Below are 27,869 nucleotides of genomic sequence, written 5' to 3' on the forward strand. Positions count from 1 at the left end.
GTTAAAAAATGTACGGAGCTGCTTTTTTGGTTACATATCTCTATATTTTACGTTTTTAAGGTTAATGACATAGTTGGTACGACTGATGCAAGTATTCAATTTCCAATTAAGTTTTTATAAGAAAAATATTGATTGTTGAATTGAAAAGTGTCAATTAAGGGAGAATAAGGTGTAAAGGTGACCTACTCAATAAACGCTTGTGCTTTTAAGTAGTTTATCTTATGAAAAAGGAAGATGAAAAGTTGCATTTTTCTGAACTTTGAAAGGAAGTAACTTTGTGAATGAATGAGAGCGCAGCTTTTTTCTTTCGGATTCGTAATCTACGCATCGAAATACGTAAGTAAACTCAAAAAATTTTTCAAAATCGCAGGGTGCCCTCAAAACGAATATTCAGTTTTTTATAGTCTCTCATGTGTTCTGAAATTCGTGTTTTATTATATCTTCCAGTTTGACCAACGTAGCATTTGTGACAGCTTCCACAGTTCAATTTGTACACTACGTTAGATTGCAGGTCTTGGGGTGTTTTTTATTTGTTTTATTTAGGAAAAAATGCTTTCCAACTGTACTTTCATTTAAGAAGGCTACTTTAATTTGATTGCTTATGACTATCATTCCAAGTTTATCAGATGAATTTTCTATAAATGACATTTTGTAATATTTGGGTTTCACCTCAGTATTTTGGGAAGAGGAACTTCTTTCTGTCATTATTTTTCTAATGAGGGTTTTAGAAAAATTATTTGTAGTAGGTAATTCTCAATCAATTTGAGATTTTTGTTATGTAAATCAGAATTGGAAATGGTAATTGTTCTAGATTTCCAATTCCCTATAATATTGATTTTACTGTGGAAGTTATGTTTGGAAAAATATTTCAAAAATCTCTCGTAGGAGATTTGAGCCGGTTCTAACCCCCCCCTCCCCCCCCTCCTTTGAAGTATCTGATGCATGATGGTTCATATATGGATGGGTTGTGTGTGTGTGTTTTGCTCAAGAGTCTTTTTCATAAATATGGTTGAACATCTAGAACAGCTGGATGTTCAAAATCAAAATTGTATGCATATTCTTTTTCATGTTCAATCAGGGCTGTGGAGTTTTTGCTTATATTCAGTTTCTCAGAGTCTGTCATGCGTTCTGAAACTTGTGTTTTATGATACCGTCCAGTTTGACCAACATAGCATTTGTGACACCTTCCACAGTTCAATTTGTACACTACATTAGATTACATGTCTTGGGGTGTTTTTTTTTTGCTTGTTAACTTTTTATGCATATATTTTGTAGTTCTGCCATGACCAAATCTGCACAAATGGTTGATATACAATTACCCATTACCAACTCGAAAAATTTGTTTGTAAATAGTTCCATTGTAACAAAAGTAATTGGAGTCTATACATTCATGTCCTTTTGCGTTGGTGTTCTATCGAAGGTATTGCAATTTTTTTTATTTTATTTTTTAAATGTATCTAATATGTCTAATGTTTTTTCAAAATAGTTATATCAACACGGAGAAACTACTTTTCGGTAAGTAATAGAAACGATACTTGTCGTATAAGTTTTTGTGGGAGGTATGTTCATGAAACTACATTATTACAAAGCCCTGAAGAAGAATTTAAATGAATTCGAAACGTTGGCAAGAAAACAATTGTTTCTTTGAGAAAAAATTGATCTTGTTATCCAACCAACCATTCTTCAGATATATTATTATTGTCTATTATTATATTCCATTCTAATTATTTTGTGAATTTCTAGCTTGGAGTATGCCTCTTTTCACTGATACCGGCAAATCTGAGAAGGGTAAGGTGAATATCCTGCAAGACGTGGTGTTGGTGCAGGGATCAGAGCTACCAGAGAATATCGTGGACTTCCTAACGGAATTCCATGTAGAACTCCCACTCAGCCCCCTTCCTGGAGAACCTGTGATGGTGACAACTCCAAGACCTGGATGTAGCAGAATGGAGGATGTTCGTTCAACCACCCCCTCTTCTGAAACGAGCAGCACCAGCAAAGACGCGGAGAAGGGTTCGAAGAGGGCCAACAAGAGAGAGGCAGCGAATGGTAGCGATAATGAGTTTGCTGCCCCCCAATCGAATAAGAAAAGAGTGTCCGCCGCTAAATCGAAGCAGGTGGAGCCGAAGGTGAAACCAAAGCAGTCGGAGCTGCGGAAATATATGAAAATATGGGATGAGACGAATCCTTATCGGCAGCCGCCGATGACCTCGACCCTGTGGCGAGCCCCTTCTACGTTGGATACCACCGTTTCAAAGTCCGAGACGGTCAATACGAAAAATCAGCCACCGCAGATGCCATCCACTGCATTAAACATTGACCCAACCACCACCACGACATCTTCAGAGACCACAACCGGGCCGCATAACCTACCAAAAGCCGGATCCATAGTACCTCAGCCACCAATGCCCACCACCATGACATCTTCAGAGACCACAACTGGGACGCATAACCTACCAAAAGCTGGGTCCATAGTACCTCAGCCACCGATGCCCACCACCATGACATCTTTAGAGACCACAACCGGGCCGCATAACTTACCAAAAGCCGGATCCATAGTACCTCAGCCACCGATGCCCACCACCATGATATCTTTAGAGACCACAACCGGACCGCATAATCTACCAAGAGCCGGATCCATACTATCTCCGCCACCGATGCCTGTGCCAACTGTTCAGGGGACAACTTCCGTCCCACCCTCTGGTAGCAAGATGGACTTACCGACACCGCAGAGGAGCTGCAACTTAGTCAACGACGTGCTCGAACTCGGCAGAATATGCCGAGAGAGGAAGACGAAGCTACTAGTGATCCGGGACAGCGATGAGAGATTGGCAGAGATTGCCACACGCAAGCGACGATTTGTGGTTCGACAGGAACAACTAGTCGAACGGAAAAGTTGTTTGCTGGCTGAACTGTCAGAGGTGGAAACCAACATTGAAAGGGGAAGTCAGGACATCGTCGGAGTCAATGAAGAGTACCGTGTTGAGGGTGATTCAACGAAACAGTACCGGCTGGAAGTCGCCCACATTAGCAACTGTGTGAAGGATCTTCAGAAGCGGATCAAGAAAGGAGTTGACGACATGGTGACATAATCAACATTTATTTCCCTAAATTTCAATTCGAAGACGATGACGACAGATAAACATTCAAATTAGTTTGGTAGATATTGGAAGGTTAGAAGAAGCAGTTGGAATAAACAATGTGGAAAAAATTCCTCGTCTTTCATTCCATTACATACTACTTTGATCATTGTGATTTTTCTTGTGAAATTGAAAATAAATGAGATAATTCCATTATAAGATTTCACCCCCTACTTATTTCAGATTTAAATCGATACAAATATCGAACCTATGAAAAAAAAAGTTGATGGGATCGAAATTGTAGGAAATTCAATTTTATACAACTTTGTTCATCACGAAGTTTCTCGTAAAGTCAAAAATAAACGTGATAATACAATGACGAAATTTCACCTCCACCCTTTCTCTAAAAATATCGATTTTATGAAAAAAAAATTATAGGAATCAAAATTGTTGAGAATTTAATTTCATACAACTTTTGTCATAACTATTTTTCTCATAAAATTCAATATAGATAAGTTATATAATGGAAAACGTATATTTTTAGCCGTAATCCAATTTCATATGCTAATGAAAGACGACACTGTCAGAAGAAAAGCGAAATTCAAACTACAGCTGCGATTTTTTCGGAATTCATCTCGATGCGCTCTCATGTACTGAATGACGACGTTCACGATCACAACTCGTCTTTTATATGATACGATTGTGGTCGTGGTACGTCACACTACTCTCAGTGTGACGTAGTTCAAGGGTGTGACGTAGGTGAAGGTCATTCAAGTTCGAATTCAAAACATTTCTTTAAAGTCACCTTGTCGACATCATGTGACGTATGTAGAGGTCATTTCAAAGTCAAAATAACCACATGAATCAATGAAGGTTGTGAAAATATGAGAAGTGAATGAAGGTCATTCAAGGTTAAATCCAAAACATTATCTCAAAGTCACATTGACCGTATCTCCTTCTGACATAGTTCAAGGGTGTGACGTAGATGAAGATCGTTCAAAGTCGAACTCAAAAGACTTCTTCAAAGTCACCTTGTCGACATCATGTGACGTATGTAGAGGTCATTTCAAAGTCGAAATAATCACATGAATCAATGAATGTCGTGAAAATATGGGAAGTGAATGAAGGTCATTCAAGGTTAAATCCAAAACATTATCTCAAAGTCACATTGACCGTATCACCTTCTGACATAGTTCAAGGGTGTGACGTAGATAAAGCTCGTTCAACGTCAAACTCAAAAGACTTCTTCAAAGTCACCTTGTCGACATTATGTGACGTATGTAGAGGTCATTTCAAAGTCAAAATAATCACATCAATCAATGAATGTCGTGAAAATATGGGAAGTGAATGAAGGTCATTCAAGGTTAAATCCAAAATATTATCTCAAAGTCACATTGACCGTATCACCTTCTGACATAGTTCAAGGGTGTGACGTAGATAAAGCTCGTTCAACGTCGAACTCAAAAGACTTCTTCAAAGTCACCTTGTCGACATCATGTGACGTATGTAGAGGTCATTTCAATGTTGATGTGACCGAGACAGACTAAAAATCTCAAGGTCAACCCTCAAGGTTATGCGACTTTGAACATTGTTCAAAATAGCTGTGAAAATATAAAGTGTGAATGAAAGTCATTCAAAGTCAAACCCAAAACACTACCTCAAAGTCGCCTTATCCTTATTACCTTATGACGTACATTGAGGGTATGACGTAGATCAAGGTCGATCAAGGTCGAAGCCAACTCGATGCGTCGAACACAGGCGCTCCCCCACCACCACCACCACCAATTCCAACTCGATGTGTTGACAGAAGGCGATACAAGCAAACAGTGGTCGTTGAAACTTCACGGAGTGCAGACGTATACGCTCTCTGTCACGATGGGTACCGTCCAAACTGGTGAAGAAGGACCGCTCATCAGTCGATGGATCTTCGTCGTATGCAGACGTGTGGTTATTCTGTACAAACAGGTACAGAATACACATGAAGGACAATATCAAACCCTGACTTTACCATGTATGCAATCTAGTTCCCTAATCTCAAAGTTGAATTCCATATTCAAGGTCATGTTTCATGAACATAACTGAAGGATGTAAACCCTGTACCGTGCATTCCCACACACCAAGTAATTGTAATTACGTCACTATGTCACACACACACACACACACACACAAAATTTCATATGAAAAAAAAATCTGAACGATCCCTGCACCAGACACTTCAAGGTCACATCGCCTTGATGTTATTTAACAATAAAAAAGCAATTAATACGTCATAGTGGTGGGGGGAGGCCCAGAACCGGAAAAAAATTCTGAACGATCCATACACCAGACGCTTCAAGGTCACATCGCCTTGACTTCACTAAACAACAACCAATAAAAAAGCAATTAATACGTCATAGTGGTGGGGGGAGGCTTAGAACCGGCTCAAATCTCCTACTAGCATGGCATGAGCCAACCGATATGCCTACATTCTCAGCAACTTCTCTAATAGTGAAGACGATTCTCCATAACATGTTTCTCCACTTTCTCAACATTTTTATCAGTTGTTGATGTTCCGGGGCGTCCAGGGTGACCGCCGTCATTCACATTTTCTCGATCTTCTGTGGAAAACATGTAAACATCTGAGGACAATCACCATTTACCATTATCAACATTTCGAGTGTTTTTGAGCACTCAATTTAATTTTAAACACAAAATTGGATTCAAATTCTTTGATTCATTTTTCTCGAAAGCAGTAAATCGCCGAACACGCGAAACACTTCTTAACTTTTATGCCTCTCACCAACGAACTGAACATGCTAAACAGGTGAAACTTTGAACATATATTCGAGACGAGTGTACCAACATGAAAAAATGCTAATCGAGTTTACGTAGCCCGCGAAATTTGAACATTCACCTTATTTTTTGAACAGTCCACTTATGTGAATATAGTAAGCTATGATTTACAGATAGACATCACGGTATTTTCTGTAGACCTATAGAAGATGAATAATATGAGGTAATATGTCTGTCCCGACACAAAAATTAAAGATTTATTCACATTGAAATTCCTTTTCAATCAGAATTTGCCTATTGATGAAAACCCTATGTTAATCTGTTCTGTAGTTTTTACGTACCGACGTAAAAAAATATGCCCCCTCCTAACTAACTTTTGAAACGGACAAGATATCGAAGTCGGAGAAAATTTACGTGAGAAGGCACCACTTTTGATTCATTTTGATGGAATAGCAATTTTACTATGAATTAATATTGAAAAATTACTTTATTCATCAGATATCAAACAAACCCTCTGATTTTGAATAGGAATATAACTTTTCTTCAATTTTCGGAAAGAAGAACTTCATGGCTTTCTTTTTCCCACCACTATAGAGAAAGTTGGAAAATTTCGAAGAAAAGGAATTCAAAACATCAATAAAATGTGTTTAATGATGTGTAGATCATCTATAGAAGTTTTTTCATATACAAACTGGAAGAAATCCATCCGTATATTGTAATTGAATTACACGGATATCAGTTTTATCCATTCAATATGAGAACATAAGTTTTCACGGTCCATTCAGTTTGTACTCCAAACATTCGTGATGGGATATCTTTTCATCAGTTCGGACTTCCATTGCCTAGTATAATATAAATTGATTTGAAATCCCTGAAAGAATTTGTAAAAAATTAAAAAGATTAGCTGAAAAAACGATTTTATTAGACAAAAAACTGAAATTACAATGAAATAACTTAAAAGCAACAACCAAAAAAAATTGAACTATTGACACGAGCTGAAAAAATTAAAAAAATATTAACTAAAATGAAAATAAAAAAAGCAAAATTAATAGGTTTCAAACCAAGTTACTTCACGACGTTTCGATTGATAGTATCCACAATGGTCTTCGGGTGATAACTGGACTTCTTCGAGATCTGACTATTTATAGATCACTCGACTGCTTTCACCTATCCCCTCTTCCCTTTCACCGCTTCATTGGTTTTTCGCGGGAGCTGACCGATTGGCGGGAGTTGGTCGTTCCGCTTGATTAGAGGCTAGCTTGGCTAATCGCGTTGTTGGACAACATATATGCGGCTTCTTTGAATTTTCTTCTAAACTAGTTTTTCTCCTTGTGAATGATTTCAGCTTGAGCCCACTTGATGTTATGTTGATGAGTCCAAACATGCTCTGCTATTCCAGATTTGCTGGTTTCTCCTCGCTGTGTATGTTTCTTTTGCTCGGCAATGCGAACTTTCAAATGACCTCTCAGTTTCACCGATGTATGACTCTCCGCACTCGCAGGATATCCGGTAAATGCAATTCTTGAAATCGCAGTCGGCATTTGGTGGCTTGGTTCTCGTGAGACTGCTACGGATAGTGTTTCCGGAACTGAAGCAGGTTCTGATGTTATACTTCGACCCAATCCTTCTTATCCTTTCCGACAATCCTCTAATGTAGGGAAGTACAAGTACTGGTTGTGGCGGCTTCTCCTTCTTGTGGAGCTCCTACTGTCTTTTAGCTAAAGCCTGTTCCACCATCACTTTGGAGTAACCATTCCGTTGAAGGACATTTTTGATGATGCCTAGTTCCTTTTCGAGACCTTTCTTTGATGATTCCTATCTTAGTCCATAGATATTGGTTGGATTCCTGGTTCAGATACTGTCCCGTGTGAGTGGGTTTTCGATATACATATGTTTCCCACCTTCAAACATTCGTGATGGGGATCAAAAAGATATAATTCACATGTATGCTAGACTGAGTGATATAAAAAAAGAATTGGTATACAATTTAAACTAATATGGATAACTTTTAATCTCCAACGAATATACTTCAAAGGTTTTCCATGTTAGTGACATTTGATGTCAATATCATTTCTCAAATTACGTTGTCCAGTGTTTCTCAATTTTCAATTTATTTGGAGTGAAAATTGGTAATTGAAAAGTCATTCTCTATATATCATTCACATATATTAAAAAGTAGTGTTTGCAGAAACTTCTGTGCATGATCTACATATCTTTATAATGAATTTTTATTGAGGTATTTGTTTACTTCCTTTTTCCTTTGGGAAGTTTCATATTTTCTGTATATTAGACGCTTCGTATCTTTAAATTAAAATAAAACAGACTGTGTGTAACACATCACAGAAGTTTTCCATTCGTTTGAAAGACAAATTGATGCCATTATGTGTAAAACATCGTTCAAGTGTCTACCACGGGTTCTCTGGGTGAAGCGCATCCGAAACGTCCAATTTCTTATGATTCTGGCGCATAAATCAAGCTGAATTTGACAGAGGGCATGAGTTACATTGGCTTTGAGGATCGCTGTGGTTTGGGCTTATTTGCATAGGTACACCTGCGACATAAGAATACCCCACAAGTCTAACGGCGTCAAATCGCACGATCTTGGTGACCAGTTCACATCACCTCCACGTGAGATGATCATGCCTCTGAATCGTTCGTGCAGAATATCCAATGTGGTATGAGACGTGTGGTACGTAGCGCCATCCTGTTGAAACCACATGTCATTGGTGTCCTGATCATCCAATTCAGGCGAAAAAAAGTTGGTTATCATCGATCTGTAGTGCTCGCCGTTGATAGTGATGGCAAAATTCACGATATCACAGACATCATCTCTTGCACACTCTCACAGACAGCGGTGATGTTTCCGGCAGATCTTGTGTTTCGTCTATGTTCGTGTGTTGGTCGATCGTTCACCGAAACAGTGGACTCAAATTTATCCACCACATTGCGAATAGTCCTCTTGGTAGGATGATTATGGCGACCGTAAAATGGGCGAAGACTGTGATACGTAGCCCGAATAGAACACCCATTTTGATAAAACAATTTTATTATTTGCACATGTTGTTGAATGTTATATCCGTGCATGGTGAATGAATGACAACTAATTTGACAGATGCAGCTTCAACAAGATGGCCATTATCAATTGTTGAAGTTCGGAAGCCCCTGTTGGAAGACCCTATACAAAAATATTCCATTTCAATTAAACATAATTCCTATGGCTGGGATTGAATTCAATAACAATATGAATTTTTCACGTGCTATCATTGTAATAGAGCAGTTTTTTTCAGTGTCATATATTCGTAATTTTTTTGAAACGATTGAGTGAATCGTATTCAGAAGCTATATGACAAAAAGGTGCTGATAAGAAGTCGAGGAGAAGGTTTTTTTTTCAAACGAAACTTCACCGTTCACCTGGAGATTGAATGGTTTCCATGTAAGTGAAATATTACATCAATTCTCTTTCAAATATTACGTTTTTGAAAGTAGCTTTCTCTGATGAATTTCTCTTCCAGGTTGTATCCGAAATAAACTACTATAAACGATAAACACATATTTCTGAAGAGTTTTTATTAAGGTATATAATAACTTTCTTCCTTTTTTCACAACTTTCTGCTCGGTATAAAGCAAAGCTCGTGAGATATTTTTTCAAGAAAATTTTCTGCCAAAGTTTTAGACAACCGCGCCATAAATGATAGTCAATACTTTGGAAACATACGAAAATAAAGATGACGCCAGCAGCCAGCGAGTTCTGAGAACTTCTGGCGTCCACATGCGGGGCGCCTGCCGTGGGGAGCGTCGACGCCACGGACCGGCGTCTTCATCCAACTATGACTTTTTGTCAAATTAATAAAAATGCACCGGAGGCAAAGCTGGGACGTCGATGGCGATTTGATACGTTTGAGTGCCAGCCATCGGGTGATGTGCCCGAGAAGACAAAGCTTTGAAAGGGGAATGAAAAAGACTTGATTTCGAATGGACCATTCTACCTCTTCATCAATTCATTAAGGGTGGAAAACTTCGTGAGTAAGAAAGAAAATATTACATCAATCAAAACTATTCATTGAAATTTATCAAAAAAAATCTACTTGTGTTTATGAAAAAAGAAAACTGGTAATTGATCTCTGAAAGATATCCTACACGTAATATAATATATATAAATTACTTGTCACGTTGTTTGTCCGCGATGGACTCCCAAACTAGTCGCATATTTTCGGAAGGAGCTGATGGCTAGGTGCCTCGGTGGCTCGACGTAAACCATATTTTTTATGTATCCTCATAAGAAAAAATCCAGTTTTGTTAAATCTGGTGATCTAGCGGGCCACCGTACAGGCCCATTCCGTCCTATAGATTTATTGGGAAATACTTCATTTAGATGATCTCTCACTTCTGCCGAATAGTGAGCAGGTGCACATACATTGTTCCATTCATATGTACCTGAAAAAAGTATGGACCAATTACATATTCTCCAATGATGTCTCCCCAGAAATTTATCGATCACCTATATTGATAGTACACCTGTCTCAATAAGTGGGGATTTTCTGTCGAATGATAGTGGTAACTATGTCGATTCACGAATCCATCTTTATGGAATGTCGATTCATCCGACCATAAAATGTTATTGAAAAAATATTCGTTTCGACGAATTTTTCCCATGACCCAATTGCAAAATCTCACTCTTTTCTCAAAATCGGTATACAGTAGTATGAGATGGATGAAAGCGATGTTTCTTCAAAACTCGTTGCACTGATCTCCCACTTACATCCACTATTTCACCAATTTGTCGTTGACTCCTACAAGGATCTTCTTCAACAGAAAGAAGAACTTGCAATTCATTATCTTCATTAGTAGCTGGCTTGATGCGCTCATGTTTAGAATAATTGATACATCCAGTTTCAACAAATCGTTTAATTTTATTTTATTCGCTGAAGGTGGTTTTAGACCGAAAAAATATGGCACAAACTTCGAGATTATTGAAATTATTGTAATTATTCAAGAACGTACATTTTGCGGTGTAATTCAAAACTTGTTTATCTAGCAACAGGTAATTTTAGGCATGGGGCGATATTTTAAGGAAAGGCTTGGACAAAAACTATGCATCAATTGAAGAAATTGCACGGTGTTCTATTTAGAGAATAAATGTGTTATAAACATAATATAGGTATATCTCGATCACAGCCGTCACATATGGATTTCACAGTGAAAAAATCATTGAGTTTATGGCGATACAATAGAGAGTTGTCATTTATAGAAAAAAAAAATTAAAAATAAAAAAACCTATAGGAAACGCTATAATGTACAATATTGAAACAAGATATCTTTCGTTCATTCTTATCAGTCGTCAAATGGAAAAAAGTCTTTCATCGAGTTTATGGCGTAGAAATAGGAAGAATGACCATTTTTCGAAAAAAAAAAATATGCTTTTTTAAGAAAAACTATTGAACGCCATAGGGAATACTCTATGAAATTTGTAGAGGTTTTGTTGACGCTCCTTATGGATCAATAATATACAGGGTGTTCCATTTAAAATAAGGAAGATTCTGCAAATTTTTGTTTACAATATGTGGCAAGCGGTTTTTCATCCCCTGTATATCACAGGTCGATTTCAGATACATCGTTTGAGAGAGTTACCACTGCAGAATATTTGACAAAAAAAATACGATAGGACTTGGCACAACTTTATAATTTAAAATATTCTGAGTGACGAATATTGGAAAAAAAACCTGTCATGCTAGATATCTCGAAAACCGTCAATATTTTCAAAGTGGAGTTATACATAAAGTGTCTTTCATTTTCTATGTAGAAACCGAAAAAACGATAAAAAATATAGGTTGCCATTTGAAAAAACACAGTGGGATCCGCCCAGAAAAAATTGAGCACCCTGTGTGACCGCCAATATTTTTATTTTGTCGAGCTTGAGTAATAGGGTAATATTATAGAGATTTAGATTTCTATCTGTTTCCTAAATATGGAACACCGCGCCACTGTTACAGGACCCTATACAGGGTGTAACTAAATAAGTATAAAACATTTGAGGAGGTGATTTCTCATCGAAAAAAAAAATGATCTTTCATATAAAGAAATTTCATTGGAGCATCCTTTGTTAAGATACAGCCCCTTAAAGGAGGTACATAAAATTTGTATAACAATTTTTGTCACAAGCACTGAAAAAGTTACAATATTGAAATCAACCTGACGTTTTGTAGTACCAAAAAGACACTTAGCCAGAAATTCATTTGGTTGTGAGGGGTGGAAAACGCAACCCCTAAAATTTATTTCCAATGTAACTTTTTGTCTCATCATTTGTTTACCATTTAAAAATGTATTTCCGATAGCCTGTTTCATTCTAAACAAAAAATGTCTCATGGGTTTTTTTCCCAAAATAAACCAGTTCACAGCAAAAAATTATTTTAGGAACAACTACAGAGATAAATCGTCATAAATGCGAAAATACGAAACTGATCTATCTAGTAGGTCGCTATTAGCGATAGTGACAATTAAATTGATATGACTCTGTCAGTTTCTGAGTTTTCGAAATTGAATTAATACTAAGTGTGTGTTGTTGTTCTGTTCTTTATTTGTTACTTTAATAATTCGCTTGTTATTAAAATGGCATACACAAATGAGGAAATGGCTAATATGCTTTACGTTTACGGTCTGTCGCAGGATAATGGGTTAGAAGCTTCTAGAACATATGCTGAAATGTATCCTCAACGGCAGCATCCTTCACATAGAATATTTGGTCGACTTCATCAACGATTACGAGAATATGGTTCATTCGACAAAAGAACGCAGGATTGTTGTCGCCATCGAGAAGTACGAACACCACAACATGAGGAAGCAGTACTTAATTTTATTGAAGAACCACCTACTACCAGTACTAAAAAGATTACTTTCCAGCTAAATATTGATAATATGACGGTATTTCGAATTTTAAAGAAACAACTCTTATACCCTTACCATCTGCAACGAGGACAGGCACTGTTACCCCGAAACTTTCCGAACCGTCTTGAATTTTGCAATTGGATGCTGGAAATGATTAGAAGAAATTGTGACTTTTTGAAGACGATAGAATTCACAGACGAATTTAGTTTTTCTCGGGACAAGATTATTAATTTTCATAATTACCACATATGGGCTGATGAAAACCCTCACGGTATTGTCGAAACTAACCATCAAGAACAGTTTTCTCTTAAAGTGTGGCTTGGAGTTATTGGGGATGATTTAATTGGGCCTTATTTTCTACCTCCTCGATTAAATGGTGAGGCATACGTTCAATTTTTAAGAGAAGAGCATCCAGTACTGCTGGAGGAAGTTCCTTTGGGCGTCAGAAGGGATATGTATTTAATGCATGATGGGGCTCCCGCCCATTTCAGTCAAGTAGCACGTCAGCATTAAACTGAAACATATGCAAATCAGTGGATAGGTCGAAGAGGACCACAGAACTGGCCTGGTCGATCCCGGATCTCAATCATCTCGATTTATTAATTTGGGGCCATTTTCAGCATTTGGTTTATCGTACTCCTGTTCGCGATGCGTGAAGGGTAATCAGAGAGACTCCAGAAATATTTGAGCGAATACGTGGCTCAATGCGCTGACGCCTAGACGCATGCGTAATGTCTGAAAGTAGACATATTGAACATTTACTATGATTTCTACATATTGTGTGTTTTGTTATTAATAAATTAGTTTTGTTTATTACCCTTTAATCGTTTAATTCAGGTTCTAACTACAAAATAACAATAAATCCAGTTCGCATTTATGACGATGTATCTCTGTAGTTGTTCGTAAAATAATTTTTTGCTGCAAAAAACCCGAGGGACATTCTTTGTTTAGAATGAAACAGGCTAGCGGAAATACATTTTTGAATGGTAAACAAAAAGTTACATTGGAAATAAATTTTAGGGTTTGCGTTTTCCACCCCTTACAACCATGGGGTGAACCAAATAAATTACTGGCTAAGTGTCTTTTTGGTAGTACAAAACGTCAGGTTAATTTCAATATTGTAACTTTTTCAGTGCTTGTGACAAAAATTGTTATACAAATTTTATGTACCTCCTTTAAGGGGCTGTATCTTAACAAGGGATGCTCCAATGAAGTTTCTTTATATGGAAGATCCTATCTTTTTTTCGATGAGGAATCACCTCCTTGAATGTTTTACACTTATTCAGTTACACCCAGTTATATGTATTATCATATGTATAAAAGTTAATTAATATAAGTATTTATGATAAAATAGTACAAAGCTCGCCACACAAATGTTTTTTTTTTCATTATTTTTATTTAACCCTTATTAAAAATTATTTTTCACTTCTCATTTCAATGTGCTATAATAGCATGTTTTTCTGAATTATGCAACGGTACGCGTTTGGTCAACAAAAAGATCACCGAAAATATTCTTAAAGCAATCATTTCAACTGATAAGTTGAAAGGAAAAGTGGTCCTATTGCCACGTATTCCAATGATAACGTCAGATTCTACCATACCCTTCAGAAGGCTTCAGTTTCCAATTCGTTTAGATTTTGCCATGTCTATAAATGAGTCCCAGGACCAAACAATGTCCTTTTGTGATTTAGATTTGGAAAATCCATGTTTTTCTCATGGGCAACTGCATGTTGCATGTTCACGTGTAGGAACACCGTCGAATCTATTTGTGTTAGCTGAAGACAGGTTAACCAAAAATATTGTGCACCGATTAGTGCTGAATTAGATTGAAATTGAAAGTATTTATAATTCAAAATAATAAATATTATTCTTAAAGATTTAATGAAAAAATGAAAATTTCTATGTTTTTTACCACTTTTATTTGCAACTAACGTTACTGCAGTTTCGTCCTATACGGACATTCTCAAACTTATACTTATACTTATAATTAAACTTATAATCATACTTATACTTATGTAGAACTTTGAGAATGTCCGTATAGGAGAAAACTGCAGTAACGTTGGTTACAAATAAAAGTGGTGAAAAACATAGAAATTTTCATTTTCTCATTATGATCTCCTACCACGTAGTAACGGCTACATCCATCAATTTATTTAAAGATTTAAGGCTATCTGCCCTACCTACCTCATTCATAAGTTTAAAAGTCACATGTTATTTGCTAACAACTTTGTAATATACTCATTTATTACAAAATTGAATGAAAATAATAATATATTTTAAAATTAATTCTTTTATATTAATTTTTGCTTAATATCAACTGTACGAAAATTTTAATCAATCGTGTTCAAAGTCCTTTCCCTTCAAATCCCAATCCAGTGGATTTTTATACCAGCTTTAAAGTTTCCGTCTTCGTTCGTAAATAATAATTTCATTGTACGGTAGTAGAATCTCTGTCATGGAAGTCGCCAAATTTTTTGGCATCTGTGTAAAAAAGCATGGTGGTCCCCGTGACTGTATTCTCCTACCGTTCCTCTTAAACAGTTAACTACAATGTAATATAACAAAAACCTTAACCACAGCAACGCGTGGCCGGGTCTGCTAGTATATTATAGAGAATTAGAGTGGTCTTCAACCCTTCATCTGCACCCTTTCAGATATATTTGGAAGATGATTGACTAGATCGTTCAAAAAAGGTTTCTTCATAACTCAAAATTTTCATAATCGAAAGTAGTTTCGGATGGAATTTTTCTTATGGTTTGGATCTGAAAAAAATATATGTTCATGATCTACTACACAGCTTTACTAATGTGATAGAAACTACCTGGGTTCTCATGACAATTTTACCCAAGTCATCAACTGATATATTAATTTATCATGATAAAATATGGTTGGCTGCCCAATATACTCCCGTGATATATATATCAAATGGAAGAGTTTGCTAAAAATAATACGAAAAATAAAATTACGTCATATAAAATTCAAAGTGACGAACTAGATTTTTGATACACCCTCAAGATATTGATAATAAATGAAAGGAATTTAAAAGGGCGTTTAATGTATATCCATGAAAAGTTCATTATTTGGTAATATAAAATGAACATCCATAATATGTTCCCGAACATTTCAATTATGGATACCCTTCTTTGGAAGGGTATCTATCCATTAGAAAGATTAGTGCTTTTCAATTTGTTGAAGCTATCCATAGAAATTTCCGGTTGGATCTTCCGATACGACAATGGCAAATGACAAAAGAAGCTAGTCAGTTGATTTTATGTTAGTGATTAGTGAAAATTTGTAATGAGAAAGTTTCAAAAACTGTTAATAAGTGTATGTCGCTTTAAAGGTTTCACCTGAGGGTTCTTATGGAATCATCATATAGATTGAAAGTCAGGTTATATTACTAAAAGTGTATTTCTCAAAAACATTTTTTTTTCTATCAAATAACTTGATTTTTTGTAATGCAATGTATGGAACCTTGGGTGTAGTAATGAATATTACTGGAGTTTCTTCCAACACCAAACCGTTATGTTAACACCTCGACATGTTTTTTGATTACTAAGTGATATTCTTAAAGAGGAAAATCAAACTAAACATACTACTCACAAAGTTATTCTTATTTATATCATAGATACCTCTTCCCGGTACCTGCGACTTGAGTGTCCTAAATTAATTTCACAATATTGCTAGTAGTCTTAAATTAATTTCACAATGTGTCTTTATGTAATAGTCAGGTAAATCTAATAATTGAAATATTATTTTAACAAGCTATATAATTTTTTTTTACAATTTTGCCTTATCTACAAGTGTTAAATTCATTTTACAATGTGTCCTAATGTAATGGTCGGGTAGATAAATCTAATAATCAAAATATTATTTTAACAAGATATATAGTGTATACTATTGGCCCACCATCGGTATTCATAATATTATTGTTTTCTTATTTCTACACTATCATAGGCATCTAGATGCCTGTTATTGTTAACTTGTCTAACTAATCTTAATGAACTGAAGTCTATGGAATGATTTTGTTGGAAATAAGTGACGTCTATTCAATGTCCAGTTTATGTTCTCAATAGATTTAGTGAAAGTCCGTTAAAATTGTTTCAGTCAAAAATGTCCTTTATTGTGCAATTCACGTCCAAATTGAGTTCATCAGATACCAGATCAGGTATCTGATGGCGGATAGACATCCAATAGATATCCAAGGGATATTCATTGGACGTTTCTTCATCAAACGACGTCCATTGCATATCCCTAAAGTTCATTACGGATATCTATTGGACTTCCAAGGGATGTCCATTTTGTTTACTGGGTATATTGGACACCTTTTCGAATAACTCACTTCAGGTGAATTTCTCGGAATGACAAGGAGCAGATTCGTACTCAGTGGAATCAAAATAGAGTTAAACCGCCACCGGTAACTTACTTATTAGACTGAATGTTTTAAGCATTTGGAATTCTCAGAAAAGTGGCCCAGACTCTATATCCACCTGCAGCTTGTTTTGTCCATATTTTTTTCCTCGGAAAATAAATAAGATCATTTTCAGGACGGATTCAAATTGTTATTATCATTATTCTTTAGATTTCTTCAAGTATAATTCAAAGAAACGTATTTGAGGTATTGTCATAGCAAACATTCTCAAATGATTCAGCAGTAAAAATAATCAAATGTATGAGTTGATTTGTGTAAGTGTTTTATTATGGTAACCAATTCCATACAATCTACTTGAATCACCTGAAATAAAACAGTTTTGGGGAATGATTAGGTAACGTTATGTAAACACCTAATCTACTTTAATTCGCATATCGCTCGGGTGTCTTGACCTCGCGCTTAATCTTCACAGTTACGGCTACGTAGAATAACGTAAGCCGTGCGGAACTTTTACTTTCCACCTTCTCGGCCAATTCACTCCACGCAACGAACGTTATTTCCTACAAACGTTTTGCGCATGAAATCCTAGCAAAACTTTAATTCAAACTATAATAAAAGAACTACGTGATATTAAAATGACAGAAAAGTACATTGCGTCAGAGTCTTGAGCCTGTGCAAACTGTGTAACACGTCAATACTTCGTTTGGTCTTTAATGTCTGTATATGATGGACGATCGCACCTTCCTTGGTCTGGATCTCAGTACTCAGCAGGTGAGTCTATGTAAATAGATCAGTCTATTTTTATACATGTTATCACCTCAATTTCTATATTCCATGTAAAGTAAATACCTACTAATAATTCGATTTGCCTGTCATACCACTAAAGCGCAGGCGCGCTGTTTATACCTTGTGAGTCGTGTTGATAATATTTGGTGGGATTACCACAGTATAATGCTAAACGACCCAGTAGTTGCACTTTTGTTGGAACTTTTGATGTTTATGTCTCACAGTTTTATTTTTTAGGACTACTGCGCATTCATAATTATCTGCCAGGAGTGGATTTGTCAGCTTTTGACATTTCATACACTGCTCAACATAAAAGATATAAACTGCTCGACAGTAAAACTAATTTCATAGAAAATTGAATGGGTGTTTTGTAGTAATGTAGAATATTATGAAACGTTTTGAATTTTTTATTACACGCTTTATATTAGCTTCATCTCTATGTATGTATGTTGTTTGTTTATAACTCTCAAGCCCGGGATCTGTATTTGACAGAATTACCGACATTATTGCTTGATCTATTCGCGGGCAGATGGCGCTGTACGAAAATATCAATGGTAATTTTTCTTAACAATATATGGCTGACTGATCCCAAAGTTTGAATAAAATAAATATACTTTGAATAGACAAAAAAATATGGCGCTTTGTGTCATATTTTTTGTTTATCAAGCGCCCGTCGCCTTTTTCACAATAATACTAGTATTTTTCGTTCGTTATAGTTTGAAGCTTATTTTAAAAAATTATCAGCTTCACCTTTATGTATGTATGCATGTTTGTTCGTTTGTAACTCTCAAGCTTGGTATCTGTTTTTGACAGAATTATCAACATTATTGCTCGATCTATTCGCGGACAGATGGCGCTGTACGTAACATAATTGATATATCGACATTATTGCTTGATCTATTCGCGGGCAGATGGCGCTGTACGTAACCTCCTTAATATAATTCGAACTCACTTTTCATGTATTTCATCATTTTATATTAATACGCGCGCCTGCTGCCTTATTCGTAACCCTCTTTTGCGCGCCTGGGCATGGTAGCTGATTTTCAGGCTCCCTCTCTGGAATCGGAAAATATCAATGGTCATTTTTCTAAACAATACACGGCTGATTGATCCTAAAGTTTAGATAAAATAAATATAGTTTAAAAACTAAAAAATAAAATTTCAAAGAACATCGAACTAAAAAGTTAAAAATATGTTTTTTGAATAAGCTTAAAACAATAACGAACGAAAAATACTACTACTATTGTGATAAAAGCGTCGGCGCTTTATGGCATATTTTTTGTATATCAAGCGCCCGTCGCTTTTTTCACAATAATACTAGTATTTTTCGTTCGTTATTGTTTCATGCATATTTAAAAAAAAATATTTTCAACTTTTTAGTTCGATGTTTTTTAAAAGCGTGTTTTTTAAACTATATTTATTGTTCAAATTGTTCAACGCTTTCACTCGCTCACTCGTCTGTTTGGTTTATATTGCAATCGATTGGAAAATAAGTTACCGAGGAGCTAAAGGGACTAGCAACTTCAAACATAACTCAGAACTGGATAAAATGTAATATTTTCGCATACTGTATAAATAATATAGAACGTATGAAATCGAACAAAGTTCGGAAAGCGTGTCGGAAAGTTTCAGATGAATGAAACGAATTGGTTTGCTTGTTCAACCCAGTCGGTTCTATTGAGATGCAACAAGATTGAAACATACATGTACGCAGGTGGTTATTCTTAACTAAATAAAGAATAATACTCATTGCCTTTTTTACAAGTATCACTGCAAAAGTGTTCTCATTGAAAAACATTGCACAAATATATGCCAGATTTGCCTGCAGGTGGCCACCCTGTCTGTATCGAAACAAAATTCTGCTAGAACGCGCTTGTAGAGAATTGGGACGAGTCTAAATGAGTAGTAACCATTGAATTGCATTACAAACGATTTATCAACTGTTGTCAGTTTTCTCAACGACAGCTCTCGCTACACTGCATATATCTTAAGTTTGTCGTTCTAAATATTGAGAATATTTTCAAAGCTATTGCAATCACTTATTATCTATATCGATTCAAGACTGTATACGACACTAGAAGCAATTCTTTTATTTTTTTATAATCTTTAATGTAAGAATTTTCGATATATGTTTTTTAAATAAATCTTTGGTTGTGCGTCAACAATAATTCAATTACTACATATCAAAAAATAGTATATTATGCAACGATCATGTAATAACCATTACATGAGAGTTGCATATGCTATTTTTTCTAAACCCGATAAATAATGAAAAACTATAAATATTATATATGTATTGAACACATTTACAGTAATTAACTCATATTTTTTTTTTAAACACAAACTTGGTATTATCATGGATATATGAAAACTATAAAGATTCTAATTATATTTATATTGAATATAACAACTGTAATTAATTTAATCTTTTAAAAATATCGGAGTCGATGGTATTCCTTCTATATCGCTGTTTTCAGACATTTTGATAATATAGGTAGGTAATATGAAAACTGATTCTGACAAATAAAGCAATTACTACATGGATCAATAAGTCCCGAGACTAACCCAGAGATGGCGCTCTTAGTAAACCAGTAACCACGTCTTTCTAGAGTACTAACCTTTGCTTGAAACGTGTCGAAATTTTAAGTCGATCGGACCAGAAACAGCTGAGTTATCGAGGTTAGAGTAAAGTCGTTTTGTAGTTTGTTTAAAAAATGGAAAAAACCGAGTTTCGTGTTCTGATAAAACATTGTTTTTTAATGGGTAAAAACACCGTGCAAGCGAAAGAATGGATTGAAAAATGTTACCCGGACTCTTGTCCATCAAAAGCAACGATTTGTCGGTGGTTTGTCGAGTTTAAACGTGGTCGTACCGACACAAATGACGCAGAACGCTCGGGTAGACCTGTGGAAGCTGTTACACCGGAAAATGTGAGTGAAGTGACAAAAATTGTAATGAAAGATCGTGAAGTGAAGCTCCGTGAGATTGCTGAGATGACACAGATATCATATGGAAGTGTATTTACTATCCTTCATGAAAAATTGAGCATGAAAAAGGTTTTTTCTAAGTGGGTGCCGCGATTGCTTTCGATGGAACAAAAACAGCAACGAGTCGATGATTCAGAAAGCTGTTTATCGCTATTTACTAGCAACAAAAAAGATTTCTTGCGTCGTTACGTGACCATGGACGAAACATGGATACATCACTACACTCCAGAGTCAAAGCGGCAGTCATCTGAGTGGCGCACAGCTGGCGAAAGCCGTCCGAAACGTCCGAAAACGCAGCAGTCAGCTGGCAAAGTGATGGCGTCAGTTTTTTGGGATGCGCATGGCGTGATTTTCATTGACTACCTCGAAAAAGGTAAATCGATCAACAGTGATTATTATATTGACTTACTGGTACGTTTGAAGGAGGAAATCGCAAAAAAACGACCGCACATGCAGAGAAAAAAATCCTTTTTCACCAAGACAATGCACCTTGCCACAGGTCGATGAAAACAATGGCAAAATTAAACGAATTGGGCTTTGATCTGCTTCCCCACCCCCCATACTCACCAGATTTAGCCCCCAGTGACTACTGGCTCTTTGCTGATCTTAAAAAAATGCTCCAGGGAAAAAGATTTGGCTCAAATGAGGAGGTCATCGCTGAAACTGAAACTTATTTTGAAGCGAAAGATACATTTTTTTATAAACATGGTATTGAAAAATTGGAAAAGCGTTGGAACCATTGTATCACCCTAAAAGGAGATTATGTTGATGAATAAAAAAAAATTTTGTAAAAAAAATGTTGTTTTCATTGTTAGTCTCGGGACTTATTGATCCATGTGTTAGTTACTTAGGTTAGAATCTAGGACAAACAAAGGAACAGGATTCTTGATTGAAAAATTATGGGTTTCTATTGGTTGATAATCTGTATCGTTATGAAAAATCTGTATCATAATGGATATCGTTATGAAACGGATTATGGTCATATAAGTGTATTGTTAGAGTACGGGTGTAGAAAAATAAATTGATAAAATCTTCTGATAATCTGACTACTGTTGAATATGATTGTTGGCACATTTTCGTTTGGTTAATGACATCTAGAAAAAGTGCTACAAATTAGAACAAAACAAATTATTTGAATTATTCATGGAAATGCATGAATGCATAAAATAAAAGTTTTACAAATGATTGCCAAAATTGCCAACCGAAAATCCTCACTGGATGAGAGAAGAACACCCGCAATACCCTCAAAATGTTTTGGCAAGGATTGTAAGAAACCATATCATTGGTCCCTTTTTTATAGAGGGAAACTTGAATGGAACTTTCGTATTCTTCATTTCATTACGTTTTGCATTACATTTTAGTTTCTGAGTGTATTTTATCGATTTTTGGTAACCACATGACTATAATTTATTTTGTCTTGATTGTTGCAATAAACTTGAAAGCGATAACATTTTTGAATAGAGAATGAAGAAACGTTCCAAACGATATATCAGAAACCTATACTTCCCATTTAAAAAATTGGGGGTTGTACCTGTCATCCGAAAGGGTTTGAAGGTAGGGGTGGCATTTTTACGTTGAAGAATGTCAAATTATAATTTACGTTTGACGTGTTTCGGGATTTTTTTAAAAATATGTACAGTAACCGAAATAATGGATTTATTCCATTTGGCTTTAACACATTATATAATTTGTATCTGCTACAAATACACTTGTTGTATACATTTGAAAATATGTGTGATTGATGACCTGTTTATTTTATGATAATTCATGATCACTTAAATGAAATTAATAAAAACACTTTTGTGTACCACTGGTAGATTTTATTTATAAGACCGGTTTCGGGTTTGACCCCATTATCAAGTATACTTGATATCAAGTTTTTTATTCATTTTATTTACATTTGAAAATATAAGTACAAAATATTACATTTTCATATGCAATGAATGGACCCAGTTATTGCAAAACTTGTAAGTGGCATTAGATTGCATACAGAAAAAAACATGGTGAAGAATAATCAACAAATGAATCAATGCTCATATTATAATTATAATACTCAAATTATAAATATTCGTTTTAAGTCACGAAACAAGAAAATAATATTTATAAATGTTGCAAATTAAGTAGTTTTTCATTTTTTTTTTATTTATTTTCCAGCATTTCATCTGTCGGTTTATAAACTTTATGGAAAAAAAATTCTAACTATCACAAACAACGGTAACAAATAATCCATTGGAAAATCCTTACATGAATGAAGAAATGTGATTGTTAAACAATGCTATTTTATGATTTTTCCAAAATTTTGCATCACCAAAAGTTGTGGGAAGAGATGACTGAAACGATTCTCTAACGAATCAATAAACTCAACAAAATAAGTAAATTTCCAAATATATCCTGGTCAGAATTTGTATATGCTCTGAAATGGGAATAGATATTTTCCATATTGGGAACATCGTTTTCTTTTCTAAATTCCAAACATTCAACTCTTGTGCAGAAGCGGAAAATAACATGAAAAATTTTAGACATGAAAACATTGCCGATTATGGAGGGAATTCACGGCGCATCCAAAATTTATCCGCTACGATTCGATCATGCAAGCTGTGATTTATTACCAAAAAGTGGGGATAGTCCGACTACTGTGTCTTTTGGAATTATGCTTGTGGAATTACTTTCCGTGTAATAGATAAGGATGAAAAAATACATTTTATACATATCTGCACATAATACCATGCGTTTTACTTGTTTACTCGGGTAACTGTAAAATGTTTTGATAGTTATTTTCTCCTAATCAACATGTTGGATATGTATTTTCGAATAATTGTTTCTGAACTGAACTTATCTATGGATTATGAACACAGTGCTTGTATTTTAATAATAATTGACTGCAAAAATGAAACCAACCAAATAATACAATTATAGGATATTCAAGCACTCAGAAAAAACAAATCATAAACAAGTATTTTGGGCTAATTATACCTCATTTTAATGGTGCAGACAAGTGTAAGAATGGTCGTCAGGACGCTTAAATGAAATACAATAGAAAAGAACTGAAAAAAATAGACAATACTCACAAGTAATACGAGTTTCACAATTGAAAATTGAATTCTGATGACATTTTTTTTATAAATTGGCACAAAATTTCATAATGATGTCATCATTTTCAGATATCTGATATTAGTAATGTCATGTTCAAAGCTTATTGTAATGACAAGGGTGAGAATTTTTTTGGGGATATCAACTAATTCTTATCCTGCAAAATTGTTAAATAAATTGTTATATAATACTTCATCGCATATCATCAACATCAGAGAAAACAATTAAGCTGAAAATCTAAATTTGAAATACTCTTCCATATGTCCTTGAACTGTCCAGCAAAATCATAAACGTATTTAAATAGAAACAAAATTTGAAAATTTCACAAAAAAAAGTTAAAACCTTAATTAAACTACATTCAAAATTGAAAGATGAAGATTCGTTATTAGAAAAGTTACATGTAGTTTACGAAATTCCCTGCAATAATTGTGATAAGATATATATATATATATATATATATATATATATATATATATATATATATATATATATATATATATATATATATATATATATATATATATATATATATATATATATATATATATATACCGGGTGTCAACGAATCTATTAGACAAGTCATAACTTCTAGACTATTAGGTGTATCAAAACGAGATTTGGTACAGATAAATGGTATGTGGAGAGGAGAGTTTTCACATATTTTTCACTTTCCGGTCACTTTCGGTTTCAGCGGAAATGGCTCCGGTTCTGAATTTTTAAATGGAACACCCTGTATATTGTAACATTTTTGGATTTCTGAGACAATTCTGGATCAGAAACTGACATTTCCGGAAGTTTTTCAGCCTACTTGATTTTTTCATAGTCACTTTTAAAATTGCATCTAGGTGGCCATGATCGAACGTAAACTAATCTATAGACCTCAGGTGATATCAGAAATTGCAATAGCGGAGTTTTAGTGACTAGTGTGTTGAATATGAATGAGACAAGTTTACAAAATAACATTTTTGTGTCTAACTATTATTTTTCAAATGGCGACCATTTTTTGACAAGCACTTTCCGAAAAAAGGATTTTTTGACAAATCTAACGATACTAATTTATTTGCGATTGGATTACAAATAAGAACATAAATTAAATATTACTGAGGAAAATACTCGATACAAATTCATTTACTTTTGTCAAGGGTGCCATGGATAGGAATGATGCATAATATTTTGCGGTTATTTCCATCAAGTCCACTTTGGAGAACAAAACGCTCACCTAGGTTATGACAGTGACATAAGCTTTATGAGCAGAAAGTAGAAGTTTCTCTTGATTTTCGTTAATTTTAGTTTAATTTTTCGTCGAAATAATGTATACTCAAAGTGAAAAAGTGGATATGTTGTTATTGTTTGGAGAATGCCACAGAAATTCAAGGAAAGCTGCTGAGTTGTATGCTCAGAGATATCCCAATCGGCAACACCCATCTCATCAGTATTTTCCCTATGTTGAGAGTCGTTTTAGGCAAGAGGGAAATCGAGACGCAGAACAGAGGTTTGTCATAAATGAGGAGACTGAGATTAACGTTCTTGCTATGGTAGAAGTTGACAAAACGGTTTCTTTAAGAGAAATTAGTAGAGAAATGCAGATAAGTCACGAATCAGCAAGAAAAATACTGAAAAAGCACGGATATCGAGCATTTAAATATCAGTTACATCAACATTTGTATGCTGACGACGGCAATAGAAGAGTAGTATTTTGTGATTGGTTGCTTCAAAATCATAGAGTTAACCCAAATTTTATCAACTTCATTCTATTTTCCGACGAATCACGGTTTAATAAGCAGAATTGTCGGTACTGGGCCCAACAAAATCAACATGCAATGAGAGAGGGCAATTTTCAAGAAAGGTTTGGCGTCAATGTCTGGGCTGGTATCGTTGGAAACAGAATAATTGGTCCAATATTGTTTCAAGGTCAGTTAACAGGGGTTAGATACTTGGGTTTTCTTCAAAATGAAATCGAGGATCATCTTAATGATATGCCTTTAGAAGTTTTACGGCAAATTTACTTCCAGCAAGATGGAGCACCACCCCATAATAGCAGAGACGTTCTTGATTTTTTAATAGAGCATTTTAATAATAGAGTTATTGCAACCAACGGTCCAGTACGGTGGCCTGCCCGCTCACCGGATCTGACTGTGTTAGATTTCTTCATTTGGGGATATGTAAAAGAAAGGGTCTACTATGCAACAGCCCCAGCCACTCTCGAAATCTTAGAAGAAAGGATTCAACAGGCATTTAGAAGTATATCGCCTCAAATGTTACAAAACGTGTTGAGAGAAACAATTGAACGAGCTGAAATGTGTCTTGAACAAGGAGGGATGCACTTTGAAAATTTACTATAGTGGAATTTTCAAGAACTTAGGATATTGCAAAATATCTAAGTGCATCGCTGAAATTATTAGTTAAATTTGTTAAATTTGTTGATCCAATCGCAAATAAATTAGTAACGTTAGATTCGTCAAAAAATCCTTTTTTCGGAAATTGCTTGTCAAAAAATGGTCGCCATTTGAAAAATAATAGTTAGACACGAAAATGTTATTTTGTAAACTTGTCTCATTCATATTCAACACACTAGTCACTAAAACTCCGCTATTGCAATTTTCTGATATCACCTGAGGTCCATAGATTAGTTTACGTCCGATCATGGCCACCTAGATGCAATTTTAAAAGTGACTCTGAAAAAATCAAGTAGGCTGAAAAACTTCCGGAAATGTCAGTTTCTGATCCAGAATTGTCTCAGAAATCCAAAAATGTTACAATATACAGGGTGTTCCATTTAAAAATTCAGAACCGGAGCCATTTCCGCTGAAACCGGAAGTGACCGGAAAGTGAAAAATATGTGAAAACATTCCTCTTCACATACCATTCAACTATACCAAATCTCATTTCAATTCTCCTAATAGTCTAGAAATTATTACTTGTCTAATAGATTCGTTGACACCCGGTATATATATATATATATATATATATATATATATATATATATATATATATATATATATAGGGTAAACAAAAAACAATTTGAAAACCCGCTTAGCTCTTCATAAAAGTAATTGTAAAAATTTAAAACGAAATTCTTGTGTTCTAACACAACAAGTCCTACATAGCGATTATTCAGTCGATTATACTAACACCAAAATTCTCCATTTCGAACCAGATTCAAATAAAAAGCAATTTCTGGAGATGACTGGAATAAGAATTGAAGAAAACAATACCAACAAAAAGACAGACATAGACAACCTCAGCAAAATTAATTCATTTTTACTAACAAAAAACCTGAATACATCCTATAATATTGAAATAATATAAATCACCATGATAAACGACATTAAAAATTTTTAAAAAGAACTATTTCACATTGGTCAATGTCAAAAAGTTGTCAATCTCATGTTAAAGATTTCTTTCAAAATTAAAATTTCCAAAGAAAATATCCTCACATAGCACAGGTATGTAATTGTTTTATCCGTTATTATCTCCGAATAACCACTCTTCTATATATATAATATATAAAAAGATTTGTGAACACAACAGTCCAAAAAGGAGGCAAACCGCGGACACGTGTTTCTGGCTATAGGCTCATTAGTGCAGCCAAGTGTAAAGATAGGCAACACTTGTTTGCCGAAAGCAGGAAACAACACATACGCAAGCAAGTGTTGCCCATCTTTACACTTGGCTGCACCGTGCTGACGAGGCCAACAGCCAGAAACACGTGTCCGCGGTTTGCCCTCTTTTTGGAGTATTATGTCCACAAATCGTTTTATTTTTGATTTACACTCGATAACATTTATATCTGTTTTTATATCCTGGACCTGGATTTCACGCAGATAGCTATAGCTACCTACGTGGTCATGTTAGATGTAGTCTGGGAATTCTAGGTCTTCTAACTGGAACCACAAATTT

General features: G+C 35.0%; 1 protein-coding gene across 1 annotated transcript in view; it reads left to right on the forward strand.

Annotated features, from left to right (window-relative positions):
• Positions 1-17,565: 17,565 nt before the first annotated feature.
• LOC111518295 (xylulose kinase) overlaps positions 17,566-27,869 on the forward strand; it is a 28,925-nt gene continuing 18,621 nt past the window's right edge. The window contains exon 1 of the mRNA XM_074172917.1: positions 17,566-17,877. Within this exon, the coding sequence (XP_074029018.1) occupies positions 17,830-17,877 (48 nt within the window). The 5' untranslated portion in view covers positions 17,566-17,829. The remainder of the gene's footprint in view (positions 17,878-27,869) is intronic.

Source organism: Leptinotarsa decemlineata, unplaced genomic scaffold, assembly GCF_025532065.1.
Source record: "Leptinotarsa decemlineata unplaced genomic scaffold, Ldec_3_MD MMD2_tig00000199_RagTag_RagTag, whole genome shotgun sequence".
NCBI classification, from domain to species: Eukaryota; Metazoa; Arthropoda; class Insecta; order Coleoptera; family Chrysomelidae; genus Leptinotarsa; species Leptinotarsa decemlineata.